We start from the raw sequence: 27444 nt of genomic DNA on the forward strand, positions 1-27444 counted from the left end.
TGTTCATATACATGAGAAGGGAGGGACAGTTTTAACACCCTGCAGCTTTACAAGCAGCTCCTATAAAGCATATAGAATAAATGGTTGAACTGACGTGTCACTTCCATGATCAGCTCATCATTGTATTGGTGCACCTCCAAAATCATCAGGAGATCAATCTATTTGGGAGACTGCTGGTGAGAACTCAGGCCTGTGCACCCTGTGAGCATCCCCTTGAGGCAGTCTAGGTATGCCTGCAGATGTACAGAGCCTGGGACAGACCCAGCATGTCCACCATGAAGTCCCCAAGACTACATTCTTCCATACTCTCATACCATGCCTCCTTCCCTTCCTACACATTTGCATCTTGTCTTTATCAGAGGACACTGTAGTGCTGCCAGTGCCAGTAGCCCTCCCATTTTTCATGCCAACTGTGTACCAAACAAGGAAGCACTGTCTTGACAGGATGAATTCCCCCCCCACATTCCAGGAGACTCTGCCGAAGGGCAACATTCCCAGCCATGAAGGCAGCCAGGCCATCTTAAAGACCCATTGAGACCCAGCACCAGGGTTGTCAGATGATGTGTATGTGTCTCAGAGTTAACCTGTTTGCTCTGTGATGAATAAATACACAGAGCCAGAGACAAATACTTCTTAGAGCCACAAAAAAAAAGGAAAATTGAAGCCACACACATATAAATGGCATGAGAATAAGGATCATTGCATATTCAGACAGTGACCTCATCATATCAGATATTAAAAATTACAGGGTATAGTTAAGACCTTCACAATTGCCAACACTCACATTGAAGTCGTGGCACTATGCATGAGAAACACTCCCTTAAACAAAGGATAATTCACAAACTCAATCCATTTTAGTATCAGTCTAAAATGATAGAAGGACACTCTTCTGGAATGCATTTAGACACAAAGAAACAGTTAGCATCTTGTCTGCAATGAAAACAGCACAATGTTCCATAATTTCTAAATCACAATTAAAAGTCAAAACATTTGTATCAAACTGTGTTAGGAGCTATTCTATATATTCTTAACTTTTTCTCCTTTGTAAATCCAGAATGTGGTTTTTTTTTCCTGTTTACTACCCTGTGCTCAGTTACAAATTCAATTGCAAAAGGGCAAGGATTTTTCTTTCTGAACAATGCCACTCACAAAGGAATCTGGACCTGATGCAGCCTTTTAAACACTGTAATTGAACTTCCTAAGTAAATTTTAATGATAGCAATTTTGCAAAATGGTATACAACAACAATACAGTGTCAGGTACTGACTGTAACAGCATCATCTCATAGTAGTGCTTATTCACAATGACACTGCCAATCTTTACCAATTTTGGAAACAAAGCTAAAAACTTTCTTCTGAGATAGAAGTTTAAATCTCAAGATTGGGTATTGTCTAGGCTAGATGTGTTCCAGTAATGTACAGTGGACATTACTGTTCTTCAATAAGCATTAAATCACTAGCAAGACTGCTACCAGTTTTGCTGAATAGCACTCTGCCACATAGTGTCCAAGCATCATCAGGGATTAGCGTGGGCCTGGTAAGACTTTTAACAAATTCTGATACAGCCAGCTGCTCCTCAGGGCTAGGAAGGTTTATCTCTGTGAAAATACAGGCATTAGAGAATTTAGTGTCAGGGCAGGAGAATTGTTCCTGGCCTGTTACTGGTTTAACACAGAGCAAATGTCTCTGTTACAGCTCCAGTTTATTATCTTCCCCAGCTGTGTTCCCTAAGTACAAGTTAAAGTATGCCAGCAAGGCATCAGAGAGTATTTCACATAAAACAAAACAAAATGTGCTTTTGAGCATTAACTGTAACTCATAAGTTCCTTCTCTACAGTCCTCAAAACTGTCAAATTCTTTATCATGCAAGAGATTTAGATTTGTAATTGTAAACATAACATTTACAGCAATTTCATTTTAATATATTTCTTATGTATAATTTTGTACATAAATCAATGTTTTGATTAAACATTACTGTGAAGCATTTTGTACCTATGTGTGTGTGTATGTATATCTATATCTATGCACATATGTATATGAGCTGGTTGTGTAACCCCTCTTCCCCTGGGTAACTTAACATCCAACAGGACTTGAAATTCACTTGCCTCTGCCTGCAACATGTGCCAAATAAATTTTCTCCCTCAAGTTCCCTCCTGAAGAGGGTGGATACCATAAAGGTGGTTACTTCTGCACACTGTAATCAGAAGGGCAAGGTTAGGCTTTCTGGTTATGTCCCAAAATGGGCTGGTTTTGCCAGAGAGGCTTTTACTAGCCTAGTAGAATTTCTTTTGGTGCTAAATGTCTATGTTAGTAAAAATTCCTGTATGGCAAATATTAAAGTGATGAAAATATTTTTTGCTAGGATAGTTTATTTCACTCAGATATCCAGGACAAACTGTTCCAGCAAAGTGTGGGGGTTTTATGCAATAAGATGCATCTGCACTACAACAGTAAATATTGCCTAGTATATAGCAAACCACAGCCAAAAGGGATTTTGGACTATGACTCGATATTCTAGGATGGAGTGAGAGATGGCACAACATTTTTACTCTGTCATCTAGAAGGATTTTCAATTAAGTTCAGACAGTTCAGTTATAAAGCTATAAAATTTTAACTATAAAATTTCTATTTTTTTCTTGCTTTAGATTGTGCTTCAGTTACTGGCCAAGACAATGAGTATCTTGGTCTGACACATCTTATGTAAACCAACTAAATTAGACATTGTGGAAAAGACATTAACACTACACTTGAGAGATCTAAACAAAATACTGATAAACTTCAGTTGTGAAGATGGTTAAAACTTTCATCAAGACAAATTTTATAATCAAGTTAGTCAAGCTGTCTTGCCCATGACAAATGCACTATCTCCAAGGGAAGGACACCACTGCAGATACAATTAATGAAACACTAACTGTGCGGTTCTAATTAAGATACAGGTAGTTGCATTAAGCAAATTAAGCTAGTTTAAGGAATTTATCCTTCCAATTAGTTAATGAAATGGTATACCCCAAAAATTTCAATAAAAAATTATCAGTTTCAGCTGTTAAATTTCTTTGTGAGGAAAGAGAAATGCGTTGACCCCTGAATAACCCCACTCTCCTATCCCTCCGTATTTGTGCCTCTCTGAAGTACAAAGAAGCTCTCATAATTTTTCTGCTTTCATAAACAGAGGACAATATATAGGGTCAGCCTGAGTACTAAAAGTGCATGAGTAGTCAGGAGGACATGCCACTGATGGAAATAAAATTATTAAATCTCCATTTCTTAATATTAGATGCCAAGCAAAAACCCTTACCTCAGGCACAGATGGCTGGAACCTTCCCAGCTGTTAGTAACTTCTGGCTTCCAGCTCCTGCAGGATCCTAACATCTGTCCTCTAAGCATGTTAGCATGTCTGGGGAGTAAAAAGAACCAGAGACATCCTTGTTGTGGGTTTACACAACTACTTGAGCACAAATATTCCCTTGGGACTTTTCCTCAGTTTAGATGCGTTTGTGTGCATAAGACATTGAAAAATCAAACCCACCAAAGAAGCAGGACTAGATTGAGATCTCAGCTGGCTCCAGGGAATACTGAAAGAGGAAACTAGTTTAAAATCCTGGTTCTGTTGAACAGCACATCTGGAGTGGAATTTTCTCACGTTGTGCATGCCAGTGTGGCACAGTTGGTAATACAATGATATACACTTCTAGCAGTATTAACAATTACAAGAACAACAAAACAGTATCATTCTTCACCAGGCATGCTTCCTTTCAAGTTGAAAATTGCATTCTGCACAGATACCAGGTATCTTTACCTACAGCTTCCAACCATTGACATCTGTATCTATAGTACAGGCAAAATGCATTTACTAAAGCAGAGCCTCCCAAGCTGTGGCTTTTGCAGCACTGGTGATACGCAAACTACTTCCATACCACATGTGGAGCCAGGGTTGCCTACTAGGAGATACTCAGTTGAAGTGTAGGATGAGCACCCCAAATCTGCTACTGCTGGCAATCAACTACAAGCCTGGAGGCACCTACCTAGTGGCTTACACAGATTTCTATACATAGGCAGTAATTATTAATGTTAATGGTCATTGATTCCGACAGCTCTATCATCTAACTCATTCAGGAAATCTTAGACTCCATAAAGTAACAGTAGAAATAGCTTGAATCAGTATAGATTTGTGTTTAATAATTATGAGTAAAAGTAATTGCTACAAGGCCACCTTAGCATTAGACATAGTGGTAGATGAAATGATCAGGAAATGTCAGGAGAGAAGGGGCAGAAGTAAGAAATAAATTAGGAATTTCCACTGGCAAAGGTCAGCAAATCTTCCTGACCATAAGCAACCAATATATATCTGTATCAATATGTAAAGAACACAGAAAACAGATAACTCATACAGAACAAGGCAGCTTGATAGTTTTATCATTCCCTTACCTTAAGGAAACTAAGATAATGACAGATAACACTTTTGTTTTAGTAAGGCCCATATTTCTAGTCTCCCAAGACATGCATTGAGAACTTTGACTTTGAACATGGGTAGGATTTCTTTACCTATGGACCATATATCCAGTCCCAAGCTTCAAGATAAACTGAACATAAACGTGTTATCAGAGCTCCAGACAATCCTAGATTTTATATTGTTGCTAGATAATATGGGGTATTTTTCACATCACACCTGCATAGCTTTGTTCTTTGCCACCCATTGTCCTTAAGAAAGTAAGGAAATACTTTTAAAATACACATTTCTTTCTGAGAACCCAATTTCTCTGGGTTGGGTGCCTCAAAATGCCTCACTTGTCAGACCATAGTCTGGAAACTTCATTCAGATGTGAGCAGGGGGCGAGGGGATGGTTGTAACCCAGCATTTGAACTGACTTGGACACGAGTTTTACCTTCCCAAGGCCGCACGGATACAGGTGCCTGCACAGCGGGCTGTTCTGGGGGAGGGTGGCCTCGCCCGGACAAAGTGAGTGCCGCTACCCCGGGGACGGCGGCGCTGCCCCAGACTGTTCGGAGCAACCGAGCCCAGGAAAGTTTTCACCGCAGCACCTGGCGGTCGGAGCATTCTCGTGCTCCCAAACGGGACTGCAGACAACATTTACCTCCCCTGCGAACCGGCCAGAAGCACAGCTGAGCGCTTCCTTTTCCGCGGTGCCGAGGAGCAGTCCGGCCTCCAGGGGCAGAACGTGCCGGCAGCCCTGAGGCTGTCCCGCCATGGCTCTGGGGCTGCCCGTACCCCCCAGACACGGCCCCCCGCCGCCATCTTGTTAACGGCGCCGCTCCACCGTGAGGGGCCGGGCGGTGCTGTGCCCTCTGCTCATCACGGTGAAAGCCCGGGCCCTGTGGTGACCTCGGCCCGCCACCGTGAGGGGCCGGGCGGTGCGGTGCCCTCTGCTCATCACGATGAAAGCCCGGGCCGTGTGGTGACCTCGGCCCGCCACCGTGAGGGGCCGGGCGGTGTGGTGCCCTCTGCCCGCCACCGTGAGGGGCCGGGCTGTATGGTGACCTCTGCTCATCACGGTGAAAGCCCGGGATGTGTGGTGACCTCTGCTCATCACGGTGAAGGGCCGGGATGTGTGGTGACCTCTGCTCATCACGGTGAAGGGCCGGGATGTGTGGTGACCTCTGCTCGCCACCGTGAAGGGCTGGACGCCGCGGACCCCCTGCTCGCCATGGTGGGGCGCCGGGCGCTGTGGAACTGTTCCCTGCAGCTCGTCGCGCTGCCCTCGGCAGCAGGCTGGTCAGGTGGAATGCCGCAACCGTTCAACAACTCCTATCGGAGACCTGCAGAGCTGCCGCCGTGGAAGGGGTGGAGCGGCACCATGGAGGAGGAGGAGAAGGAGGAGAAGGGGGATGAGAATCTTCACGGGCGGCAGCAGCAGCAGCAGCCCAGGAGGTGAGCGGCGCTCCGGCGGCAGCAGCGCTCTGGGGCCGGGGGTCTCTGCCCCCGCGCCTTCCTGTGGGCAGGGAGGAGGCGGGCCGTGCCCGTCCGGAGGGGAGGCACTGCCCGGGCTGCCGCTGTCAGAGCCCGGCTGGCGGCCGGAGGAGCGGAGCATCTGTTCCGAGCGCGGTAGCGGGGCTCTCCAGACACCCACGCGGTACCGGGGCTGCGCCGGTGAGTGTGGGGGGATCGGGCTGAGCCGCTGCGGGAGGCGGTGGGAGCGGGGTAGAGCGGGAGCGGGCACCCGCTCGGAAAAGTTCGCGGGTGGGCGGGCGAGGCGATGGGGCCGGCGAGCCCGGCTCCCGGCCGGGGAGCAGCGGCACAGCCCGGCTGCCCGCGGAGCTCGGCGTGTGCCCCTGCCCCGCTCCCTGCCTGGGCACAGACCCCGACGGGCGCCAGCTCCAAAACCAGCTGTGACCGGAGGATGCTTTCGCACCGGTGAAAGAAACCCTGCAAGAAGAAAGTGCTGCGTTCGCTCCCAGCGCAAGGCTTTCGTTGCTGTCAATTGACAGTAAAATGCTGCAGCGGTGCTCGGAAAGAAACAAGTTATATAATCATACACACACAGACAAAAAATCCGCTTCATAGTGTCGGGGGCTTGGAGAATGTTTTCTTTTGAAAAGGAAGCACGAACAGATGTTTATTGCAGTGAGGGGGGGTTCGCATTGTGTAGTGAGAAGTGGAGGATATTAAGGAGGTCATTTAATGTAATTAGTGCAGCCAAATAATCTCAATGATCATCAATTATCTCTATCAAGGATTTGTGGAAAGTGTTTGTTGACTGCATGCAGTAAAATTAATGAACTTGTGCAGAATTTTTTTTTTTCTGGTGACGAGTATGATTTGTTCCATTTGCTAAATCGCGATTATGAAGCAAGTTTTTAGTTTTAAAGGAAAGTACTATTTGTATTTAAGTATTTTTGCTTTAATTTTCAGACTGCACCGACTAAAGTGGCATCAAAATTAAAGATAATGACAGGAAAACCACTTCAGCTTTCTGGCAAAAAAACCTTGAGAAGAGTATTTTTTTATTCATAGTAGCAGCTGTATCAGTTAAGAAAGTAGGAAGCTCATCTTATTTTTAGATAACGTTTTGAGGAAGACAAGAATATTCTTTTTTCTTAATAATTCAAGAATTATTGCAGCAGTTACTTTCAAAATACCCCAAATAATCTCAAACTGAAATGCCTATTATAAAAAACATTGGGAATTTTTAATACCCAGAAGTTGGAAAGCCCTGTTTGATTCAGTTATGATGGAGACTTGTTTGTGGGAGAAGAGGAAGTGAAGGATGATAGTGAAACTGTTCAAATATAAATAACAGTTATTTAGCTTCTGCTTGGCCTCTAATCAAAAGAGATGTGAAGCCTTTTTAAGAGGAAGCAGTCCACTGTTATAATGTTATTCACTTGCACTTACTAAGTAGATTTAAGGAATAACTAGGAGAAAATATGCTATTTCCTCAGCCTTTATAAACTCAAGATTGAACCAAATCTGTTAATTCTTCATTCAGAAATAGCTTTTAAGTTATTTTCAGCAAAAAGGAAGGCAATTATTTTGTCTGTGATGAGAAAAACATAAATGCTGCTATATTAATTAGTATCTTTATATGTAACACCTGCAGTGAAATTAGTTTTGCTTTTTTGTCATATCTCTGAATCCTTTCCTGATCTCCCTTTAATTTTTTTTCAGTCTATTACTTTAACTTTATAGGTTACAGTGTGAGCCCTATTTCTAATACATTCAGAGCCAGGACCATGGAAAATCACTTGATTGCCTTGTGCCTAAAGATTTGAGTAAAAAGGATTTTTCTGTAAATTAAATGTTGTGCTTAGTTTAAATATCCTTAGGAACAAAAGAATAGTCTAGGAAAGTCTAGAAAAGAAAGTTTAGGAAAGAAGTTTTGTGTTATATACTCTTGGCATGTAACATCTTGGTGTTTAGCAGCTGTACAAGGAAGGGATGGTTTGGGTTGGAATAGTCTGCAGCTGTGCCCAAGCAGATAAACCTGGCAAATCTGCTCAGGAAAGAGAACTGGGCATTGCCAAGTGACAGTGTGAAAACACTGCTGCCATCATGCACCTACTGTGAAAAACAAAGTTTGATAAGATGTGTGAGTGAGAAATTGGGTGTTAAAGAATTTCTGTCAAGAGTTACCTCTTCTGTAAGACTGTTGCTGTGGTTGGAGCTGAAAGTCCTACTGCCTGGTGAGTAAGGCTTAGTATAGGATAACAGATTGTAATCCTTAAAATATTTGGAAGTATTTTTGTCATGCTTTGGATTTTGAGGGAAGGTTTCAGTGATAGTCTACTGCTTCTGATAAGAATGTAGCAATAGCATGGTTTATTTGTGTCTATTAAGGTGTGTTTACATGAAACACTTTGTCTCCTTAAAACACCTACATATTTAGGATGGTGCCCTGAAAATTAGTAGATGGCTCATGTTTGTGTTGGAAGTATGCCCTGACTCTTCCATAAGAAGAAAACCCCAAACCATACAACTTCTAGCATTAAAACTTCTGTTGTTGACTAACAACCAAAGCACTTTGCATTTTGTTTTGAGTACATAAAGACATTGTAATCTAGAGTTATGGGGATGAAATCAAAGCTCCTTTATATATGGGGAAAAAGGGTGTAATGAAAAACATTTTCATATTGTGATGTATCCAGTTTTCTTGAGTGTTGATGTTTTGCTGTGTCTGTCTACTGTCCCTTGGAATTTCTTCTTAAAATGTGTGTGTTTCAGTTAAAGAACTATAAGGTGCTGTATTGGATGTGTTTTCTGGCTTTCCAATATCAAGTTTGGATGTTCAGAACTTTCATTATTTGGAAAGGCTGGTGACCTTCTGGCTTAACTCGTGTTAAAGCTGGTCTTTGAATACGTGCATTCAAGAAAAGCATCTGTTTCAACAAAGAAAAACTTTTCACTTCCATATCTCAGCTGACCTGGAGATTATTTGCTTGGATTTCAAGAAATTTGAATTCAAATGTTATAAATAATTCTGTAAAATCCATGTATGTTTTGGTTGCAGGTACATACATAGAGCAAGAGAGAGAATGTTGTTAGGACATGCAAAAGTTGATTTTATATTGAAAATCAAGTAGAAGAGAAAGAATTTAGGGAAGTATTTTCATGTTGCAGAGAAATTATGTTGGACCCAATGTGCTTGGACTTTGAAATGAAAAGAGGAAATCAAAATAGACAAGTCTTTAAATAGGAATATAAACAAATTTTTATGACTGTCTATTAGTTTAAAAATAAAATTGAGTTCTTGGGTGGTGCTGCACTTCCTGGATAACTGAGGTTTTATAGGGATTTAAAGGATTATTCTTGGTGTGAGTCTAGAGGAAGTTTGCATAGGGATTTGTTCCTTTCTAGCATGGGGAAGCAAGGAAAAAGAAAAATTAAATGAGGTGGAGATAGCAATTGCACACATAAAAGTGCCAGAGTCAATGATAAATGAACTCTGGATCCTATGCATCAAAGCTTAAATATGATTTCTGTGCCTTTTTATGGAAATAGTTCTTACATTGCCTCTCTAACCACGTGCTACAAAAGAAACCAGTTTTCTCCCACAGCATGCTCAAGTGGAACCTTAATTTAATTACAAGTAGTAACATTTGGGTTTAGTCATATCTAATTGACATTAAGATGTTAGATGGAAAACCTTTACCCTTAGGATGGAGTGTGAGCTTGAAATATTTCAAAACTTTTTCTTAGTTAAGAAAAACATACGCTAACAACTTCAATGGCATCATAACTTCAAATACAAACTCCAAGATGTAGAGGCTGTTAACACACAGGAGTGGCTAAAGTATGTTTTTAAATGCTCAACTTCAAAGTTTGGCAGTTTTTTCTAACAGTAAGCCCCATCCTGGCAAGGTGTGCCTCTGTCATTAACTGGAGTCACATCAGTAACCAACTGAAACTAATGAACTGCTCGTTTACATAAATAGTTGCACAAGTGCAGCTGGTGCCAGAACGCTAAGGCTGGGCTCTGAATCCTGTAGCTGGGTTGGTGCGAGTTTCATGTTTTTTCTTTTGGAAAAGCTTTATTGAAGTTCTGTCTAAGAGTGAAGGGCCATCCATGGAGATTGTAGTTTCTGTTGGAATCCACGACTTACAGCTGTGTGCATGTGCTATCTGTACTTATTTGTCTGTTGATTTAAAAGTCGACTGCATTTGATTTGTGATTGTCTTGTGTACCATAACAGCTGTAATGCACAAACCTTGCTTCTCTGTGTGTCAGTCTCAGTCCTGCAGAGCAGGTAAGAAAACTTTGATTCCAGCTCTTGTTCTTTCAACATTCTTCCCTATAAATTAACTAGTCATATGAAACTAGTGGTTTAGAGAGAGCAAAGGAATACAATTTCCTTTCTGGTGTAGGGAGATTTGACTCCAGCTTGCCTTTGGTGACTGCTTCAGCAATACCACAGAATTACCCTGCTCTTGTGCTTAATCATAATGATAGTCTAGGCTGCTCTTTCAAATGTGATGGCCACAAGCCAACTTCTGGGTTCTTTTATTCAAGACTGCAGTAAAACATGAGGGTAGAGAGGAAAACAATTTATTTTAAAGGCCTGTATCACTAAAGAAATTGGCTCCTGGGTCTGTCATCTCTGTTCTGCTGCGTGTCTCTTATGGACAGCTACTGTCATATCAGGGATCACAACCTGAACAGAATAAGCACGTAACAAAACTCTTCTGTCATATTATCTACAGATCATAGACATGTTTGGGGACTACAGAATGCTCATATTGGACAGGTACAATCAGCTGGGGCACATGAAAACAAAGGAAATGTAGTTATGTATTGTCCCAGATCCAGGATCTTTATTCAGTTGATACAATGCCTGCTGCTGGTCAGATTTAACCCAGCATTGAGAAATAATTGGCTCCAGGGTCTACTGATGAGCCTGACTCTAAGGCCTATTTGCATTTGTATCCGGAGGCATGTAAAGGTGTAGCTGATAGGCATGAATAACTTTCTGTTGGTTTCGTTCCCCTAATGAATACCGGCAAAATAGAGGTGGAATGTGTAGTAATGGGAGTGGGCTGCCTTGTGGGTGGTAGGGAGCTATTGAATGTGCTTGGTTATAATATCAAACATTACTATCTAAGGAGGTAAATGGAGAGTTGCAGCATCATCAGTAAGCTTAAATGAAACCTTGGAAGGGAATAGATTGAAAATTAAAGAGTAGGAGGAATTGTTGAACCTAACTTGGTGGTACATGTAACTGAGCTACACAGTGAATTCTGAATGGAGGGTATTTCATAATTTTTTTTAGACCTGTTCTGGCATAAGTAGTTTTTGTTTACAACAATATGGTCACGGCCTCACCCTTCCCTGTCCTAACCAGTTTGTAACACTTGTATGGTTGCTCAGTGATGTAGGTGAAAATTAAGTGCTACTCTAGGGATGGTAAGGTAAGAAGTGACTGTCAGCTAGACTAGTTTCTTAAACAAGTTCACTATGTGGACGAATGTATTTGTTTTTGCAGGCCTGGGTAAGGAGTGAGGGCAGAAATGAGCTGGCTCATGGTAGTGGCTGCTTAAACAATACAGCTGCCAAAAAATAAGCCTAACAACAGATGACCATGGGTAGATGCCTCACTTTTTTCTTTATTTGTAACTAATCTTATTTTTCTCCATGATGTCTAAATAAAACTTTGATTTGTTTTACTGTTGATCCTCAAAGCTAGATAGGAATGATAAAGGACTTACTCTAGTTCCATGAGGCTCTTTATGGAGAGAGCTATTCCTTTTTCAGTTATCAACACTTTTGTTAATCTTTCTTGAATAGTACACAAGGACAGTGTAGAATCAGGATACTTACAGATCTGTTGAATGAAAATTTTGGCAACACTTGTTACTAGGGATTTTTAATATGATTCAAATAATAAAAGTATTCGCAGATCAGCTAATGCAAGCTTGAGAGATCTTTGTGTGAAATCCCAACAACAAGAGCATCTGGAATAATTGCTGGTGCAACTGCTGTGCAGTGATAAAAAAATAGGTACACTGAAAGAAAATTTCCACAGGAGGCTCAGGTTCATGTTCTGGTAAATCTACAGTGGTAGGATGGAACAGTTAGAAGTACTGCACAATAAAAGTTTAAAAGCGTTCAGAATTTTCCAGTCTCAAACTCTTCATTAATTAAAGCAGCCAATTTCAGACTTGAAGGAAAAATAAAAGCAGAGCCAAAACTTAGCTGGAAGTCATTTGATAGTAAAGCTTGTGAGAGCCAATTATTTGCATGGTCCCTAGTGTTTGCAAATACCTTTCCTTCTAACTGAAACAATTTTTTATTTTATTTCAAGCCAAAATGCATGGTTTTTTGCAGTCATTAAAATATATACCATGAAAGAAAACTTCAGAGCTGTATATAGAGAATGCTCAGTCTTGTTCTGGTAAGGCTGTAGTGGTGTGAGTTTGCTGGGAATTGTGTGCTATCTCTTCCAGGTGATCATTAGTGCAGCCTAGTTCTGGATGTAGTTTACACAGAGAGACAGTGATTAAAAAAGAACCAAACCCTTTACTTCAAAAAAGCAGAGAAATTAAATGTATTTGGGAAACTGTGGAATGTTTACCAGGCAATTGTAAAGTTTTGGGGAAGTTGTTGTGTTCCAGTAAACCATAGCTTCATAGTAATTCTTAAACTTTCAGGACTATGGATTTGTTAAATAAGTTATTAAGTTGTTAATAATTAACAAATTATTATTTGTTAATTTTCTACATTTCTGTGTAGAAAAGAAGGGTAAGTCTGTTTTGGCCAACTTGATGCTTAGTAGCATGTTGTGCATGGCCCTGTGATTAGCAGGGAGAACTACATCCATTTCATTTATGGAGCAGCAGATATTAGAGGAGACTGGGTGGAAAAGGTGAAGACAATAGATTTTATGCCTGTGTTCAAGTAATTTGACTTGAAGCTCTGCTGTGTTTAAAAGACTATTTAAAAAGAAAAATTATAATGGCAGAGTGCTTCTTGTAATGTTATTGTATCCTTTTTCAAACCTTCTTTTGAAACAGAGTATTAAAATATTTAGTTAAGTTTTTTTTTATTTTCCTAAATAAACACAAGGCTTAAAGCCAAAATATTTATGTCCAAATTTTCAGTTATATAAGCAAATCTAAAATAAACCATTTACCCAAAACCTGTTGTCCTAAGGGCTATATCCTGTTTACAGGTGTAAGCCAGTTTAAGTGGGATGTCAGACATGGGTTTTCCAAGTCACATCTTGCCAGATCTACAGCTTCACTCTTCAGAAAACCTGATATGTGAGCTCTGCATTTTGATTCATGTTTCCCTTTGTCTTATTCATCAGCCAGTAGTGTTCTTCCTCTCTGTCTAGAACACCTTCTTGCCTCGTGGATTTGGCATGACTAATGTCTTCTTCAAAAGTTTGTATGTGTTGGTCCATTTCCTCTTCTGAATTCAGCTGAAAGAGCAAAGCATCTCTGAGGACAGAGGGAGAGTGGTTGCCTCGTGTCTCTCCTGAGCCCCTCTTACAAATAGTGTCAATGCACTTGCCCTCTGCTGGGGGTAACTCACCTCATCCTCAAGGATGGGTTCCATTTGCCAGGAAAGCTGGTGAATGATTTTAAGTAGAATAGTAGGGGTTTTTAATATATTTAAAGGTATAAAAAGATTTCTTGTGGAATTTTACATAACAATAAATATTCACCAGGGATGTGATCCCTTCCCTCTGTCCCTCCTAAGTGAACAGAATTCTACTCTAGTTTGATTTTTCGTATCTCTATACCTCATAATTTTTGCCACCATTCAAGAGCTTGAATTAGTTTTTCAAGTGCCAAACTATTATTTTTGGGTGGGAAGAATTTAGCAAAGCTGCCAGAAAAATCAACTGATTTCTGATTGGGTATTTTCTATTATTTAGAGTATACCTGCCAAATCTCCTTGTTTGTAGAGGCTTTCTTTTGCAAAAGCATAAGAATCTCCTTGGACTAATAATTGGTTGAGTTTTATTTTAAGCTAATGATTTCTGGCTTTCAAGAAATTATCATCTTCCTCTTCTGTATATGAAAACTATGTCATTAATATTGTAGGAGGTATTTAATCAATTTAAATGGAGCAGAAATTATCTGGCAGGACTGATACTTCAAAGGAATCTACAGTTCATCAAGAATACTTTAACTGATTGTAAATGTCTTCCTTTCTTATGCATGTATAAGGTTTAAAGTATTCTGTGAGCACTGAGGTCTTTTATCACTTCAGTTGCTTATGGAATACCAATGAAAGTAATATATGTTCATCATGTAGAAAATATGTTGGCAGACAGATAGATACCTGCAGAGCCTTAAATGCTTTGGCATTGTCTTCATTTAATCAGCATAGTTGATCCCTGCTTTCCCTAGGGGTTTATACTTTCAGAATGAGATCAAAGGTTTATATGAAAGTTTAAGGAAAAGTAAAATTCACCTACTTTAGAGATGAATGAATAGATAAAGAGAAACATAAAACTTTAGTCACCCCAGTCTCTAATATAAAATGCTTCGTAGGAGCAATAATTATGCTAGTTGTATATGTTTTAAAAATCAGACATCTGAGATGTTAAGAGAATAATTTCCTGGAATTAAGTACTTATCTGATTAAACTTTTGTGATCTGTTTTCATGATGATTTTTAAAAGAGTAGCTGTTTTATGCCGTGTCTGTGTGCTTTTCTAAATTAATAAACTGATTTGGCATTGAAAATGCTTTTTGAGGAATGCAAAGACAAGCCACAAACACAACCCTTAAGTTAAAGTAACAGTTAAAATATCCAGGACCATTTTTTGGGTATTCTGCCTGCCTTTTTGTGGCACTGATTTTTTGTGTCTTTGCATCTATTTAAAATGCTATAGAGCAAGTTGAATATTTCATTGAAGGCTGATTATGGTAGATGTTTAGTGGAATAGAGCAAAAAAGCCTAGAAATAGTAACAGTTACATTTAAATTATGATGCAGATATGGCATCCTAATGCTAAATAGGTCATACATACATGGATTGGTTTCAGTAAAATTGCAGGGAAACAAAAGTAAACAAGAGTACAAAGCAATTACATAAAACAAGATTGTGGCCAGGGGTAAACAAAATCTATCAGCCTTGTTTTCTGAGTGCTGTTCATGGTTTTTTATTAGAAATTAATTTTGATGTGCTGGTATTTTACTTTATGGCACAATAATGGTTATTTTGTTAAGAAAATGTCACAACACTTATCAGGTGTTGTAATCTTTGCAGCTGATACCATACTTAGTGTTTAGTCATCAGCTGCTGCTGAAGTAGCAGAAGTGGACTCTGCATTTGAAGTTGGAGCATCATCAGCAAATGCATTGGGTTCAGTTTGCTGACACGTGTGTAATATCTTAGCTGAAATGCTGCAGTGAACAATGTATTTCATTTTCCCTGTAACTGAGCTTACAGGGGGCTGAGTGAGTTATGTGATTTCTAGGAAAACTGTGAGCTTCAATTCTGTTCTGACAATGTTGTTTGCATGGGCTGGCTTGGCTACATCGGCCCAGTGCTTCTGAGTGTACAGCTGAAGTCTGAGCATTTGAGTTAGTAAAACTCAGTAGATAGGCCAAAAAACAGTAGATAGGCCAAAACTTGTGGTGGAGAGTTTTTCACAGGACAAATGTCACAGTTTGTTATTAAAAATTATTCCTGCACCTAAGCTGTAAATAGTGCTACCTGTTCATTACTAGTCATCTTCCAGTTTTAATCAAGTAGAATTTGTAAATGCCAGAAAGTTGTGCACTCATTAAACCGTAACAATTTTTTTTTAAAGCTAACAGAACAGTGTATTTGCAATGTATTTTCAACATTTCAGTTGAAAGTAAATGAAGAAAATGTAGCATTTATATTCAATTGAATTGCTTTGGCAACTTCTAAAATAAAATAGGGATATTTGGTTTTTCTACCTTGGGTATAATTTGATTACATTTGTAAAGTCCGTAACATTTAAGTGCAGTTTGGAATAAGAGACTCTGACTACTGAGTTTGTAGTTTTCTAAAAAATGTACCAGAATCATGACATCATAGCAGTAAGTTTTTCTCAATTATTTTCTCACCTTTCTTTATTTCACAATGGAATTAAGAGTGAATTGCGCTGTGATTTAAAATATTTCAATCTCCTGTGACCTTTCACCAGTCAGTTCAGTTATATGTGCATCAAAACTGTATTTGAATCAGTTATTCACCTTTATTATAATAAACTTTTCATTTGTTTTAGACAAAATACACAACAGTACCAAATATCTTTTGTGTTCTGCATTTCCTGCATGTGTGTTGGTATAAGTAAAGTGCTAGTAATGCTACACAAGACTGCTGTTTTTACTGCAAACCTAAGTCACTATGTAGGCAAATCCTAAGGTACAAAATAAGTACCCAAGTTCCAGTGTCTCTTGCACAGACTTGCAGGATCATATTACATCAGGCACTAAATGTCATAAGTTTCAGGAGGAATGGCTATTCTTCTAAAATGTAAATTAAGGAACCCTTCCCCCTCACTTTTGCAGTTGGTAGATAATAGTGTTAGTATCTGAAGCTGTGCATTCCAGGGAGTAAAATTCAGCCTGAACTACAAAGAGCCCTCATGTCTGCTTGCCACAGCATGTTTTCAAAGTCTTTTGTGTAATAGCAACTGTTTTAAAAGCATATTTTGTTGATTAAAAAAAAATACAGTAGATCATAAAACAAGAAAGGTTTGTTTCAAATGTGTGAGAACATTCAGTCTTATGAATGTTGATGCTAGACCAAGAAAATATTGATTAATTTTAAATTTGATTTAGTTCTCCTGAAAAAGATATGGATAAGAACACAGATGAAGAGCAGCCTTCAACTACCTGTAACCAGTACCCTAAAGAAGCAGTGAAGAAACGTCAGATTTCGGGTCGAGGTTCCGGGGGCAATGATTCTTCCAGGACCTTCAGAAAAAGCTTCAGGCTGGACTACAGGTTAGAAGAAGATGTAACAAAATCAAAGAGGGGCAAAGATGGGAGATTTGTCAACCCGTGGCCAACGTGGAAATCACCAACCTTACTAAACGTTTTGAAATGGTCCTTCATGGAAAAAGATAACAGCAATGTGCCACGCTCAAAGCAGGTGAATACTTCCATGTTTTACTTTTGTGATTAAGACTGCTTTTAACTCTGCTCTAATCAATAAAATAAGACAGTTTCTAACTAATACTCATTAGGCATCTTCTGCTGACTCTTCTACGTTGTACTTTTCTGATTTTATTGACATCTTAATCTTTTCAAAAGGTGGGTTATTACTTTCTACCTCTTCAATTTTTGTCTCCTTGTTAGTTCCACATGCTTTAATTTATACAGCTCAGTTTACATTTATAAAAACAAAAAATTGGCCCCCTAGCTGAGTCATAAACCGGTTACGGCCTTTCCTTTTTAATAGGTGTTGCCTTATGAAGCACACTATTAAATTAATTTGTGTTGTATGAAATAGCTAATTTCATGACGTATCTAATTTTTAAAATTTTGCCTTTTTTTTTCCAGATGGCAATTTAATACATATGTTGCATCTCTTGCATGAAAATGTAATAGTTTCTATCACCTACTTATGAAAATGTTTACAAATCTATTTTTAGTGTTCCAGTATACCAGGAGAAAAAAAATTGCATATGTTAAAAGTAACCTGAGCAAGTATTCGTACTGAAACACTTAGAGTGGCAGTTTACTGAGTAATACTGTTATTTGTTCTTGGTGGAATGCTTTTGTCAGGTATTGTATATAAAGGGGGAGACAGGAGAAGCTTCTTTTCCATGAAAAGTAATGGATACTGGAAAGCCACAGGTTATCTTTATGGTCACAGGAGGTATGAAGATGAATTTTGACAGAATTACTTCTCAGTGTATGTGTTGACTGTACTTCAGAAATACTGTGCTGTAGGGTGCACAACCAAGGACAGTATACTTTAACAAGCAGGTGTTAATAATCTTTTTAAGCATGGAAGAAGGTATAAATCTCACAGCCAGTATTTAGTAAAGAGCCTTCTGTCTTGTCTTACCTGAATTACCTGTGAAGGAAGGAATTCTATCAGTTTTATGGGCAGGAAAGCCATGTTAGGCATTAACGCATGATGGTTTGGGGATGTTTAAGGAACAAATAATCTTGGCTGTAATTTAACAATAATAATAAATAATGTGACTTAGAAACACAGCAAACTTGTGTCAGTCTTGCAATCCCTTCCAGCAATTTACTTTTTTAGCGTTGGTGGCTTCCTTGTGGTGACAAGGGTTTTGTCAGTGTGTGCAGCTTTGTAGACAGTGTGCTGGCCACTTTTTAATGAAATTCACACCTGGACATGTTCAGTTGCCTTTGACTGCTGCCCTACTTGGTACGTGTAGAACAGGCTCCATGTCTTCCCAGTGCCAGTGAGAAACTGGGCAGTGACTGAGGTCCCCCGAAGGCAGTGCTGAGGTGTACTGCAGAGTGCAGAGCACACAGCACTCTGATGGAGTGCAGAACTGCAGCACTCCCCTTTAATTTACAGCTCATCCCTACCATAAAGGATGATCACAAAGAAATCTACAAGGTACCTGTTGAAAAGCCATCTCTCTGACCCAGTTGGGATTAAGTATGGGCTGAGTCTATTTTTTGCAGAGGAAATCTTTTAATTAGGTGCCTGCAATTATTCAGGAGTTTGGTGAAGTAAATCAGAAACAGCAAAACCTAGATAGGGATCAATGAAATGCACTTCTGGAGTCCTCAGCCATGCTGATGCTTGTTTCAACCACTTTTGTTCCACCCCTAAATCAGCCTGTGAAGTGCCTCTGAGCTTGTTTAAAATTCAACCCAAGGGCTCCATACTTTATTTATCACTGCTAGATGGCATGTCCTTTGAGCTTCAGTTTCCACATTGATGCCCTAGTGATGCCCTGCTATGCTGGGCAGGTTCAGTTTATCTGTACCAAGTGCTTTGCATATGTAAAAATGAGCATATTATCCAGGATATGTGTTTGTGCTTCACTGTGGAAAAGCTATATGTATTATAATCATGCCTTCACAATGAGCCTATGTCATTATCCAGAATGCATGGACTTCCTGTATTTTCATTACAGGCTTTATTAGTAACTTTGTTCAGTGCTATTGGAAGATCTTTAATTATTAGTTGTTGCATCAGCAGTTAAGATTGTTTTCATTTCTGTAAAATCCCGTGGTATTCCAGTATGCACTAAGCACCAAAAATCCCAAGATAATCAGCTAGTCCTACCAAAGCCTGTCATGTGTTTTTTCTTGCTTTGCATTAGAAAGGAATGAAGAGCAGGGAGGGGGGAAGGGGCACAGCAGGATGAATTTTTGTATTACTTGAGTAATGAAGATAAGACAGTATTAAGCACACTTCTATTGGTAGCTGATTTGACATTGCTGTATTTCAAAAATCTGTTGTAATTCTTCTAGTTTTAGTATGTTTCTGGTTAGTCTGACAGAACAAAATGTATTATAGCAGGATAAAAGTTCCATAAAATACGTATTTCATTCATTCTATTGCTTCAACTTGTTGTCTGTGTTTTAAGTGCTTAAGTGCTTAAGAGAGTGTTTCTTAAGTGCTTAAGAGAAGACTGCTAATAGAATTTATATTCTAGTTTGAAATCTTATGAGTTGAGTATTGCTTATTGCTTTAAAATGTGATTTTGATGTGCTTTTGTAAAATACTAAAAAAAACAAAACCCAAAACCAAACAACCCCAAGCACAAATCACTTGCACTGAGAACATGCCTGGTTTCTGATCTCATCCTCTGAGGAATCATTGATTTGGATCAGAGGCCTGTGTATCACAAACCTGGAGAGCACAAGCTCTGTACGAGATCCACAGGTTACACTGCCTTTGTGATCTTGCTTTGTCTTGAACTTGTGTTACAGAATTTCATTTAAATAGGTCAGGATAGCAGTTGTTCAGGCTATGCTCTTCTCTATCAATCTTCCTGTCTGTGTGACTTTTACAAATGCCTTTTATAGTGAATAGTTCTACCTTTAAATTGACTATTCTAAATACTTGATAGCATCAATCCCAGGGACATCCCTCTAAAGCCTTTATTAGTAGTGCAGATGTGTTGTGGCTTTAGGCAGCCAAGTCCCAGTCAGCTGCTCACTTCCACCCCCAACTGCTTGCACCCCAGTGGAATTGAAAGGGAAAAAAAATCAGATAGCTTGTGAGCTGAGATAAAGACAGTTCAATAGGTAAAGCAAAAACTGTGTGCAGAAGACAACTAAGAAATTTGTTCCCTTTGCAGGGGCAGGCAGGTGTTCAGTTCAGGTGTTTTCCCCCGGGAAAGCAGGGCTGCATCCCATGTAGCAGTAACTTGGGAAGACAAATGCCACTCACTCTGAATGTCCCCCACCCCCTCCTTCTTACCCTAGATTTTACTGCTGGGTGCAATGTCATATGGTATGGGATATCTCTCTGATGGGTTGGGGCCTGCTGTCCCAACTGTGTCCCTCCCAGCATCTTGTGTGCCCAGTAAACTGGCTGAGATGCTATGTAAGCACTGCTCAGCAACAGCTAAAACATCAGTGCTGTCACCACTGTTTTCAGCACAAATCCAAAACGTAGCACCATTTATGCTAGTGGGAAGAAAATTAACTGTAGTCCAGGTAAAACTAGGTAGAATATGTCTTGAGTCCCACTTAATGTTCACATCTGCCAATTGGCCAGTTCCTCATCCATTTAATATTGTTTATTAATATTGTGTAATGCTAATTTAAAAAAACCCTAATTTGTGCCAAATGTCAGCAAAAAAGTGAATTATTTTATTTCTGAGAAATTGTGTGGTCTAACTCTAAAACCAACCACTTAAAAAGAACATTTTCCATTAAAAAACGTAATAACTGACCTGAATTGCTTTATGACAATTTATTAAGTTCTGTGTCTGAGTTTTATTTCTTTGATATAATCAGATTTGTTAATTTAACTATACGTAATTTGTTGGTTTGTCCTAATTTCCATTTTTGAGTATTATATTAGTTTTGTGTATCTATCTTTTTTTTTTTTTTAATTTGAAGTGTCACAGTATATATTCTTCTGTGGTTCAGATTTCTGTGGCCAGTGTTGTTCCCATGTACTTAAAATGAAATAGAAATAAGAAAGTGATGCTTTCTTTCTTGGAGAAGCCCATTTATTTCAGTATAAGACTCCTCCTTTTATTGTATGAACCAAGAGGTTGTATTGTACTAACCTTATGTTCAACTTCACAGAAGGTTATCTATTTCTCATTCCTGGAGACAGTAATGAAACTTCTTCAGTATACATGTCTTGTCCATTAGCTCTCAGAAAAAGCAATTTCATTAATATTTTATTATTTACAGCAGAATTGCAGGAAGGTGGAGATGTGCATGCTTTGATTTTCCCAACATATGCCTTCCAAATCAATAAAATATTGTGAAGAAAGTAACTTCCCTGAAACTGTCAGGACTGGTTTAGCAAGGCAACTCCCAGAGTTCTAAACTGTCACAGCATCAGCTGGACTTTTAAAGGAGCACAAGGTCAGTTCTGTATAAACTCACTGATAGTGCTAATCTGTGCTAGGCTGAGAGAATGAGAGCAGCAACCATGGCAGGCAGAACTTGACTTGGAACCAGAAGTGCTGGGACATTTGTGATTATGAGGGAAAGGAGTGTCAGGAGTCTAGAAGCTGCCCTAGCACATGAAAATTCTTCTAAAGCAATGTGAGGAGTACAAACCATAAGTGTTTGGGAGGAGAGCCTTAGCCACATTGTGGCCAAGCTGGAGATGGTCAGGAATTCTGAGAAGACTCTTTGGTTGGTTGTTTTTTGTCTTTTTTGTTTAAATAGGAAAGCTCTTATTTATTACACATAAAACTTCTGCATTAGCACTTCAACCACACTGCAGTGAAGAGCATAACTCTGGTTCAAAATGAGAGAATGAGTGGTGGTTGGGCAGTGAATTTCAGTAGGTAATGTACAGCCATGGCCTCCTTTGTGCCAGGATACACACAGAGTCAAATTCGAGCCAATCAAAATGAGAGCTGTGTATTTTTTACCTCTGGATTAATGTTCATCCAGATCAGTTCTCTCACCTGTTGTACTCAAGTAGGGACTGCAAAACTTGTCAAGCTGGAATAAGAGAGGAAGTGGAGGAAGCTTATCATAACCAAGCATATCTAAGTATCATAAGGTATATCTTAAAAATTATTTTTATGAATGTTCATCAAATTATTGGCAGGATGGGAAGGCAGAATTGTAATAGCTAACATTAGCCAAGGGAGGTTAACCTTTGTGTGCTGCTTCTAGATGTAATGAGGACAGAGAGAGGGCCTGATAAAAGCTAGCAGAGCTATTGTGGAGTGCGGCTGGGGTACATGGCATTTTCTTTCACCTGTGACTTACTTGGGCTAGGACTTAAAAGGATGCATCATTTAGCATAAGCTAAACCTGAGTATTTGTTAAGTAACACTTTGCGTGTGTGTGTGTATAGATGTTTTTTTTTTTTCAGGTGGAGGAATCCCTTCCTGGGATGCTGTTAGTGCCTTGCAGTGCTTTCATTGCAATGCCCCCAGACTCTATCAGGTCTCCTGGCCTGGTGGGATACTCTCTCCTCTTTCTCGACAGAGAAGTGTTGCAAAAACCTAGAATGAAATTAGGAGGAAATAGCTGGGAAAATGGACATTAAAAAGGCATCTGGTGTGTGTTGCAGTTCTCTGCATAAAAGCATGAACAAAGTACAAGTATGGACTGTGTTGGTTTGCACCTTGTATGCAGTTTTTGTTCCATGGCCAAGTATATTCTGAAATTTCTCATGCATATTGTGTTCTTTTCTGCCAGGAACTCGACAAAGAACTTCCATTGTTACAACCTTACTTTGTTCAAATGCCAGAAGATGCTGGGAAGACAGGAGATGGTATGCGAGTCACGTGGCTGGGACATGCCACAGTTATGGTGGAAATGGATGAACTCGTGTTTCTTACTGACCCGATCTTCAGCCAGAGAGCTTCCCCTGTTCAGCTGTTGGGTCCCAAGCGCTTCCGAGGGCCTCCGTGCACGGTAGCGCAGCTCCCCAAGATCGATGCGGTGTTGATCAGCCACACCCACTACGATCATCTGGACTACGGCTCCGTGGCGAGTCTGAACGAGCGCTTCGGGAGCGAGCTGCGCTGGTTTGTGCCTCTGGGGCTCCTGCAGTGGATGCAGAGATGTGGCTGTGAGAATGTGATTGAACTGGATTGGTGGGAGGAGAACTGTGTCCCTGGTCATGATGCGGTAACTTTTGTCTTCACCCCTTCCCAACATTGGTGCAAAAGGACTGTGCTGGATGACAACAAGGTTCTGTGGGGCAGCTGGTCTGTCTTGGGACCTTGTAACAGGTTTTTCTTTGCAGGAGATACTGGATATTGTTTTGCTTTTGAACAAATAGGTAAAAGGTTTGGACCTTTTGATCTCGCAGCCATCCCCATTGGAGCTTATGAGCCAAGGTAGGAAAATCAGTTTGAGCAAAATACATAAATGGAATTAAATACTGATCACAAAAAATAAATTCAGAAGTTAAAACTGGAGGTGTACTTTGTTGAAAAGTATGTGTATGTGTGATGTTTCTGGGGAGTTTTTACTTCAGATTAAAGCACATCAAGGATGAATCAGCAGTCTTTCTTCCCTTAAAAATGTTGAGGAAAGATCTGGAATTATTATATGCCTTTTTTTTCTGAAACAGCATTGTTTAATCATTCTAGTGTATGTCATTTGGTGCATTTTTCTTTTGCTTCAGTCTTTACCCTGATTTTGCAACTTACCTAGAGACAAAGATGACTTGGTTATAGAGCATCAAAGATCTGTTTTCTCAGGAGAGCAAACTTTTCTCCTTTTGGAGAAAACACTTAGTAGTACTCATATACAAAACAATAGTACTCATATAATGCTGGAAGGAAAGCATGTATGGGCTGGGGAAAAAAAAATGGGAATTCAAATAGTGTGGTAAAACTTTGGTATCTTTGAATTGTCAAGTTCTCTCTTCTGTTTTGCCTGTTCCCTTGGGCTGTCTCTGAAGCACACATCTTTTGGTGTGTACTGCTAGCACAAAATCTTATCAGGGATGGATTTAAAGTTTCGGCCTTAATGTCTCAGGGCACCAGTAATATGTCCTTAACTTATTGAAAATAGAGATAAGAAATATCCTTCAAAAAGAGAGTACAATAAATGAACTGCTGTTTGATATGTTGGTATATATTAGTTGCCTGATTGTGAGTGTTCTGTGTTATCTAGGTGTACATGTTTATGATTTTTTTTAATTAGGTGAGCATATATTTCTTTTTGTTCTTTGCAAAGAAAGTAAAGGAGAAATCTTGCACTGAATTAGGTGACACATAAAAGTGGTTCTTTGTTTTGGTAGGTGGTTTATGAAATACCAGCATGTGGATCCTGAAGAAGCAGTAAGAATCCATATTGATGTTCAAGCAAAGAAGTCTGTAGCAATTCACTGGGGGACCTTTGCTTTAGCAAACGAGGTAAATTGCAGCACTAAATATGAGTTCAGATTTCCAAGGACTAGACAGTCATAAGTGAAGCTTTGCTTGTGCAGTTTAACCTACATATCTGTAAATGCAAACTTAAAATGTGAACTTTGAGTGAAAAGTTGTACTCTCTATACTGCTGTTCAAAACACTGCTTAGCTTTCCGTAAGCATGTACATAAAATATTTCCATGGTTAAGAAAGTGCAGTTATTGAAGCAGATGTGAAGGATTTCTGACATCCAGATGCTGAGGAACACAACAGATGAGGACACATGCAGTATTATGCAGTGTTATGTATTACATTATGCAGTAACAGAAACATAGTGGTGCATCACTTGGAGATAGTAGGAACTGCGTGCCTGTAGGTCAGTACAGTATTTATTAATTATGTCTGTCTAGTAAATATATAAACAGTGTTTTTAATAGTTGATTCAAAGTCAAAACCAGAAGAGATATTTAAAAATCGAGTTTTTCTGAGTTTTTTATTATTTTTAATGTTTTTTTTTCCCTCAAACCCCCCCCCCCCGCACCCCCCCACAAGTCTACAGACCGAATAATACACAGCAACTAAAAATGCACTGAATAGGAAGTATCTACATCTGCTTTGATATTGTCTGGTAGCTGGTTTTCAACTTTTGTTTTTGCATCAGTTGCGCCATTTTACCTCCTATCTCATCAAATGTTCTGTCCCGTCTATGCTCCCTCCCAGCTCACCGTGCAGCTCCGCGGCAGGGCACGGAGGGAGCATAAAACTCTTGGCTAGAACATTTCCTGTCCCCAGTGTTACTAGTGCCCGCGGTACAAATGTTACTGTGTATTTAGGAGCAGAAACATTGATGATTTCTCCTTGACGCTGCCTTTCGAAAATGTGACAAATGCACGGCGATAACTTGAGAGGGCCGCGCTGGGGGAGCCGAGCGCTCGGACGGGACCGCTGCCAGCCTGGCCTTACAGAGCGAGGGAAAGCGCCGGCTGCTGGCGGCCAGCGCTTCCTCCGAAGGCATCTACTGCTGACAAGCTGAGCCTTGCTAGTTCCTCTGCAGCTGTAAATCAGCGTTCTTATCGTTCGAAACCTTAAAATGAACCCAAACATTTTAATGTGACAAATATCCTTATCCTCCCCCCGTGTTTTAGAGCAGTGGGGGTTTCCCCCCCCCTTCAAAAGATGTTGGAGTGGTATCTTTTCCCTCATATTATTCTTGGTTTTTTTGTTTTTTTTTTCAGTATTACTTGGATCCTCCGGTTAAATTGAATGAAGCTCTTGAAAGATACGGCTTGAAAAAAGATGACTTCTTTCTCTTGTGCCATGGAGAGTCACGGAATTTGAATAAAAATGAAAACTGAAACAGTGTCAGTTCCTTGTAAACCCTGATTGATTTGAACTAGCAATTAATGTTACAATACTATAATAAAGTACCTGCACCATAGATTTTTTTTTTAGATTGAATTGGATTTCTAAATGCCAGGTTTGTCTTTGTTTCAGAACTAAAGCTTGCATACAATTTCATGACAAATTTTACTAGTTTTATTGTTTATAAATTTAGAGAGGTGATCTAAAAGTGGTTTATATATTGTGTTGTCTGAGAATAACTTGCTCTTATGTACACCGCTGATTAAAAAGAAATTATTTTTAAACTCATCTTACCTGCAGCAGCAATAATAACTTCAGCACAGAACATATTCTTAGGATTAATGGCTAACTTGAGTTATTCATTGCTAGACTGTCATCTCTGACTTGTTAGTCTTCAAGTTATGCCCTGTACCTTGATAACTTCACTGTATGTTTTGTGGGGTGAAGTCTTCCAATACAGCTGTGTTATTAAAGCACAAGCATGGTCAAATTGTTTCACTCTTCATGTATTAATGAACTGCAGAAGCTGAATTTTACATCAAAGAAATGTGCCTTTTAAAGAGAGAGAGATAGTTTAATATTGCATCATGGATATATAAAACTAACTAACTGCTGGCCAGAGTATCTGCACACTTTTATTGTTTTGTCTGTGTTTTTAAGTTAGGTCTGAATGTGTCAACTGCAGCACATGAAGTGGAAAAATCTCTTAGTGTCACTTGTCCTTGCATTAACTCAGCCTTTTTTTTTTTTTTTCAGTAGAAAGTCTTAAGCAAGGGCTGTGGTATTTTTTCTAATAGCTTCCCTATAATTTTAAAGTTGAATGAGAGATTCCAACATTGTTCAGTGTTATAAAACTTGGCCAAATGTGTCTGTATCAAATTGTCTTGCTAATTTACAGAATTAAAGCCAATTGTTGACAATAAAAAGGGCTGTTCTTCTCCTTCATAATTTCATTGGCAAATTATGTTTTGTTTATGATTTCTTTTGGTCTGTGGGATACGTGGGTTGGTTTTGGGGTTTCTTTTTGCTCTTGATGTACATTTTATTTTCATATCCCACAAAGATAAATATATATAAAAAAAGACGAATTATTCAAAGGCATGAACTTCTGGCAGCTAATGAAAACCAGTTAATGAGATTTCATGGCAGGAACAACTGAGGTAATCTTTTAACTGTAGACAGTTACCAAAACTTTTTTAAAACTACCCTGTTATTCAGTGTGGAGGCTGTTTCAGAGGAAGTCTCTAGCATTTACACAAGGGCTTCAATCACAGTTTTATACTATGTATATTATCTGTTTGTAATTTTGTGGAGGGCACCAAGCTGCAAGAAGTTTCAAGTACTTTGCATTACAAGTTTAACGTTGATTTTGTTGTGGGTTTTCTTTACCTGTTTTTATAATCATCAATAGGTTATTCAGTAAAATTATGTACTTTAGAAAGAGTGAAACTAAAATACAGAATACCTAGATAAGCAGCCACAGAGCAGAGAAATAATGAGTTACATGGATCAGAAACTAAATGTCAGTAATGACATAGCTTGTTTTGGATCTGTTAATTCACATTTGTACCTAGAATGGTGACCATTATGTTTTGTTTGGTGCTGCTAAGATTCCACCAAGCATGTGGGGTAGGTGATAAAAAATGAGACATCTTTGCATAAAAGGCATGTTGGAAAGTCTTG

General features: G+C 39.4%; 1 protein-coding gene across 1 annotated transcript; it reads left to right on the top strand.

The window, feature by feature from the left end:
* The first annotated feature begins 5204 nt into the window (after positions 1–5204).
* On the top strand, positions 5205–26996 carry NAPEPLD (N-acyl phosphatidylethanolamine phospholipase D). Its single transcript, XM_062490819.1, is given in 7 exon segments — positions 5205–5244; positions 5247–5291; positions 5556–5886; positions 16722–17034; positions 22731–23377; positions 24289–24403; positions 25635–26996. Coding segments are annotated over 7 exon segments (1611 nt in total). The 3' UTR covers positions 25755–26996.
* The last annotated feature ends 448 nt before the right edge of the window (positions 26997–27444 follow it).

The sequence above is a fragment of the Cinclus cinclus genome, chromosome 4 (genome assembly GCF_963662255.1).
Source record: "Cinclus cinclus chromosome 4, bCinCin1.1, whole genome shotgun sequence".
Taxonomy (NCBI): Eukaryota; Metazoa; Chordata; class Aves; order Passeriformes; family Cinclidae; genus Cinclus; species Cinclus cinclus.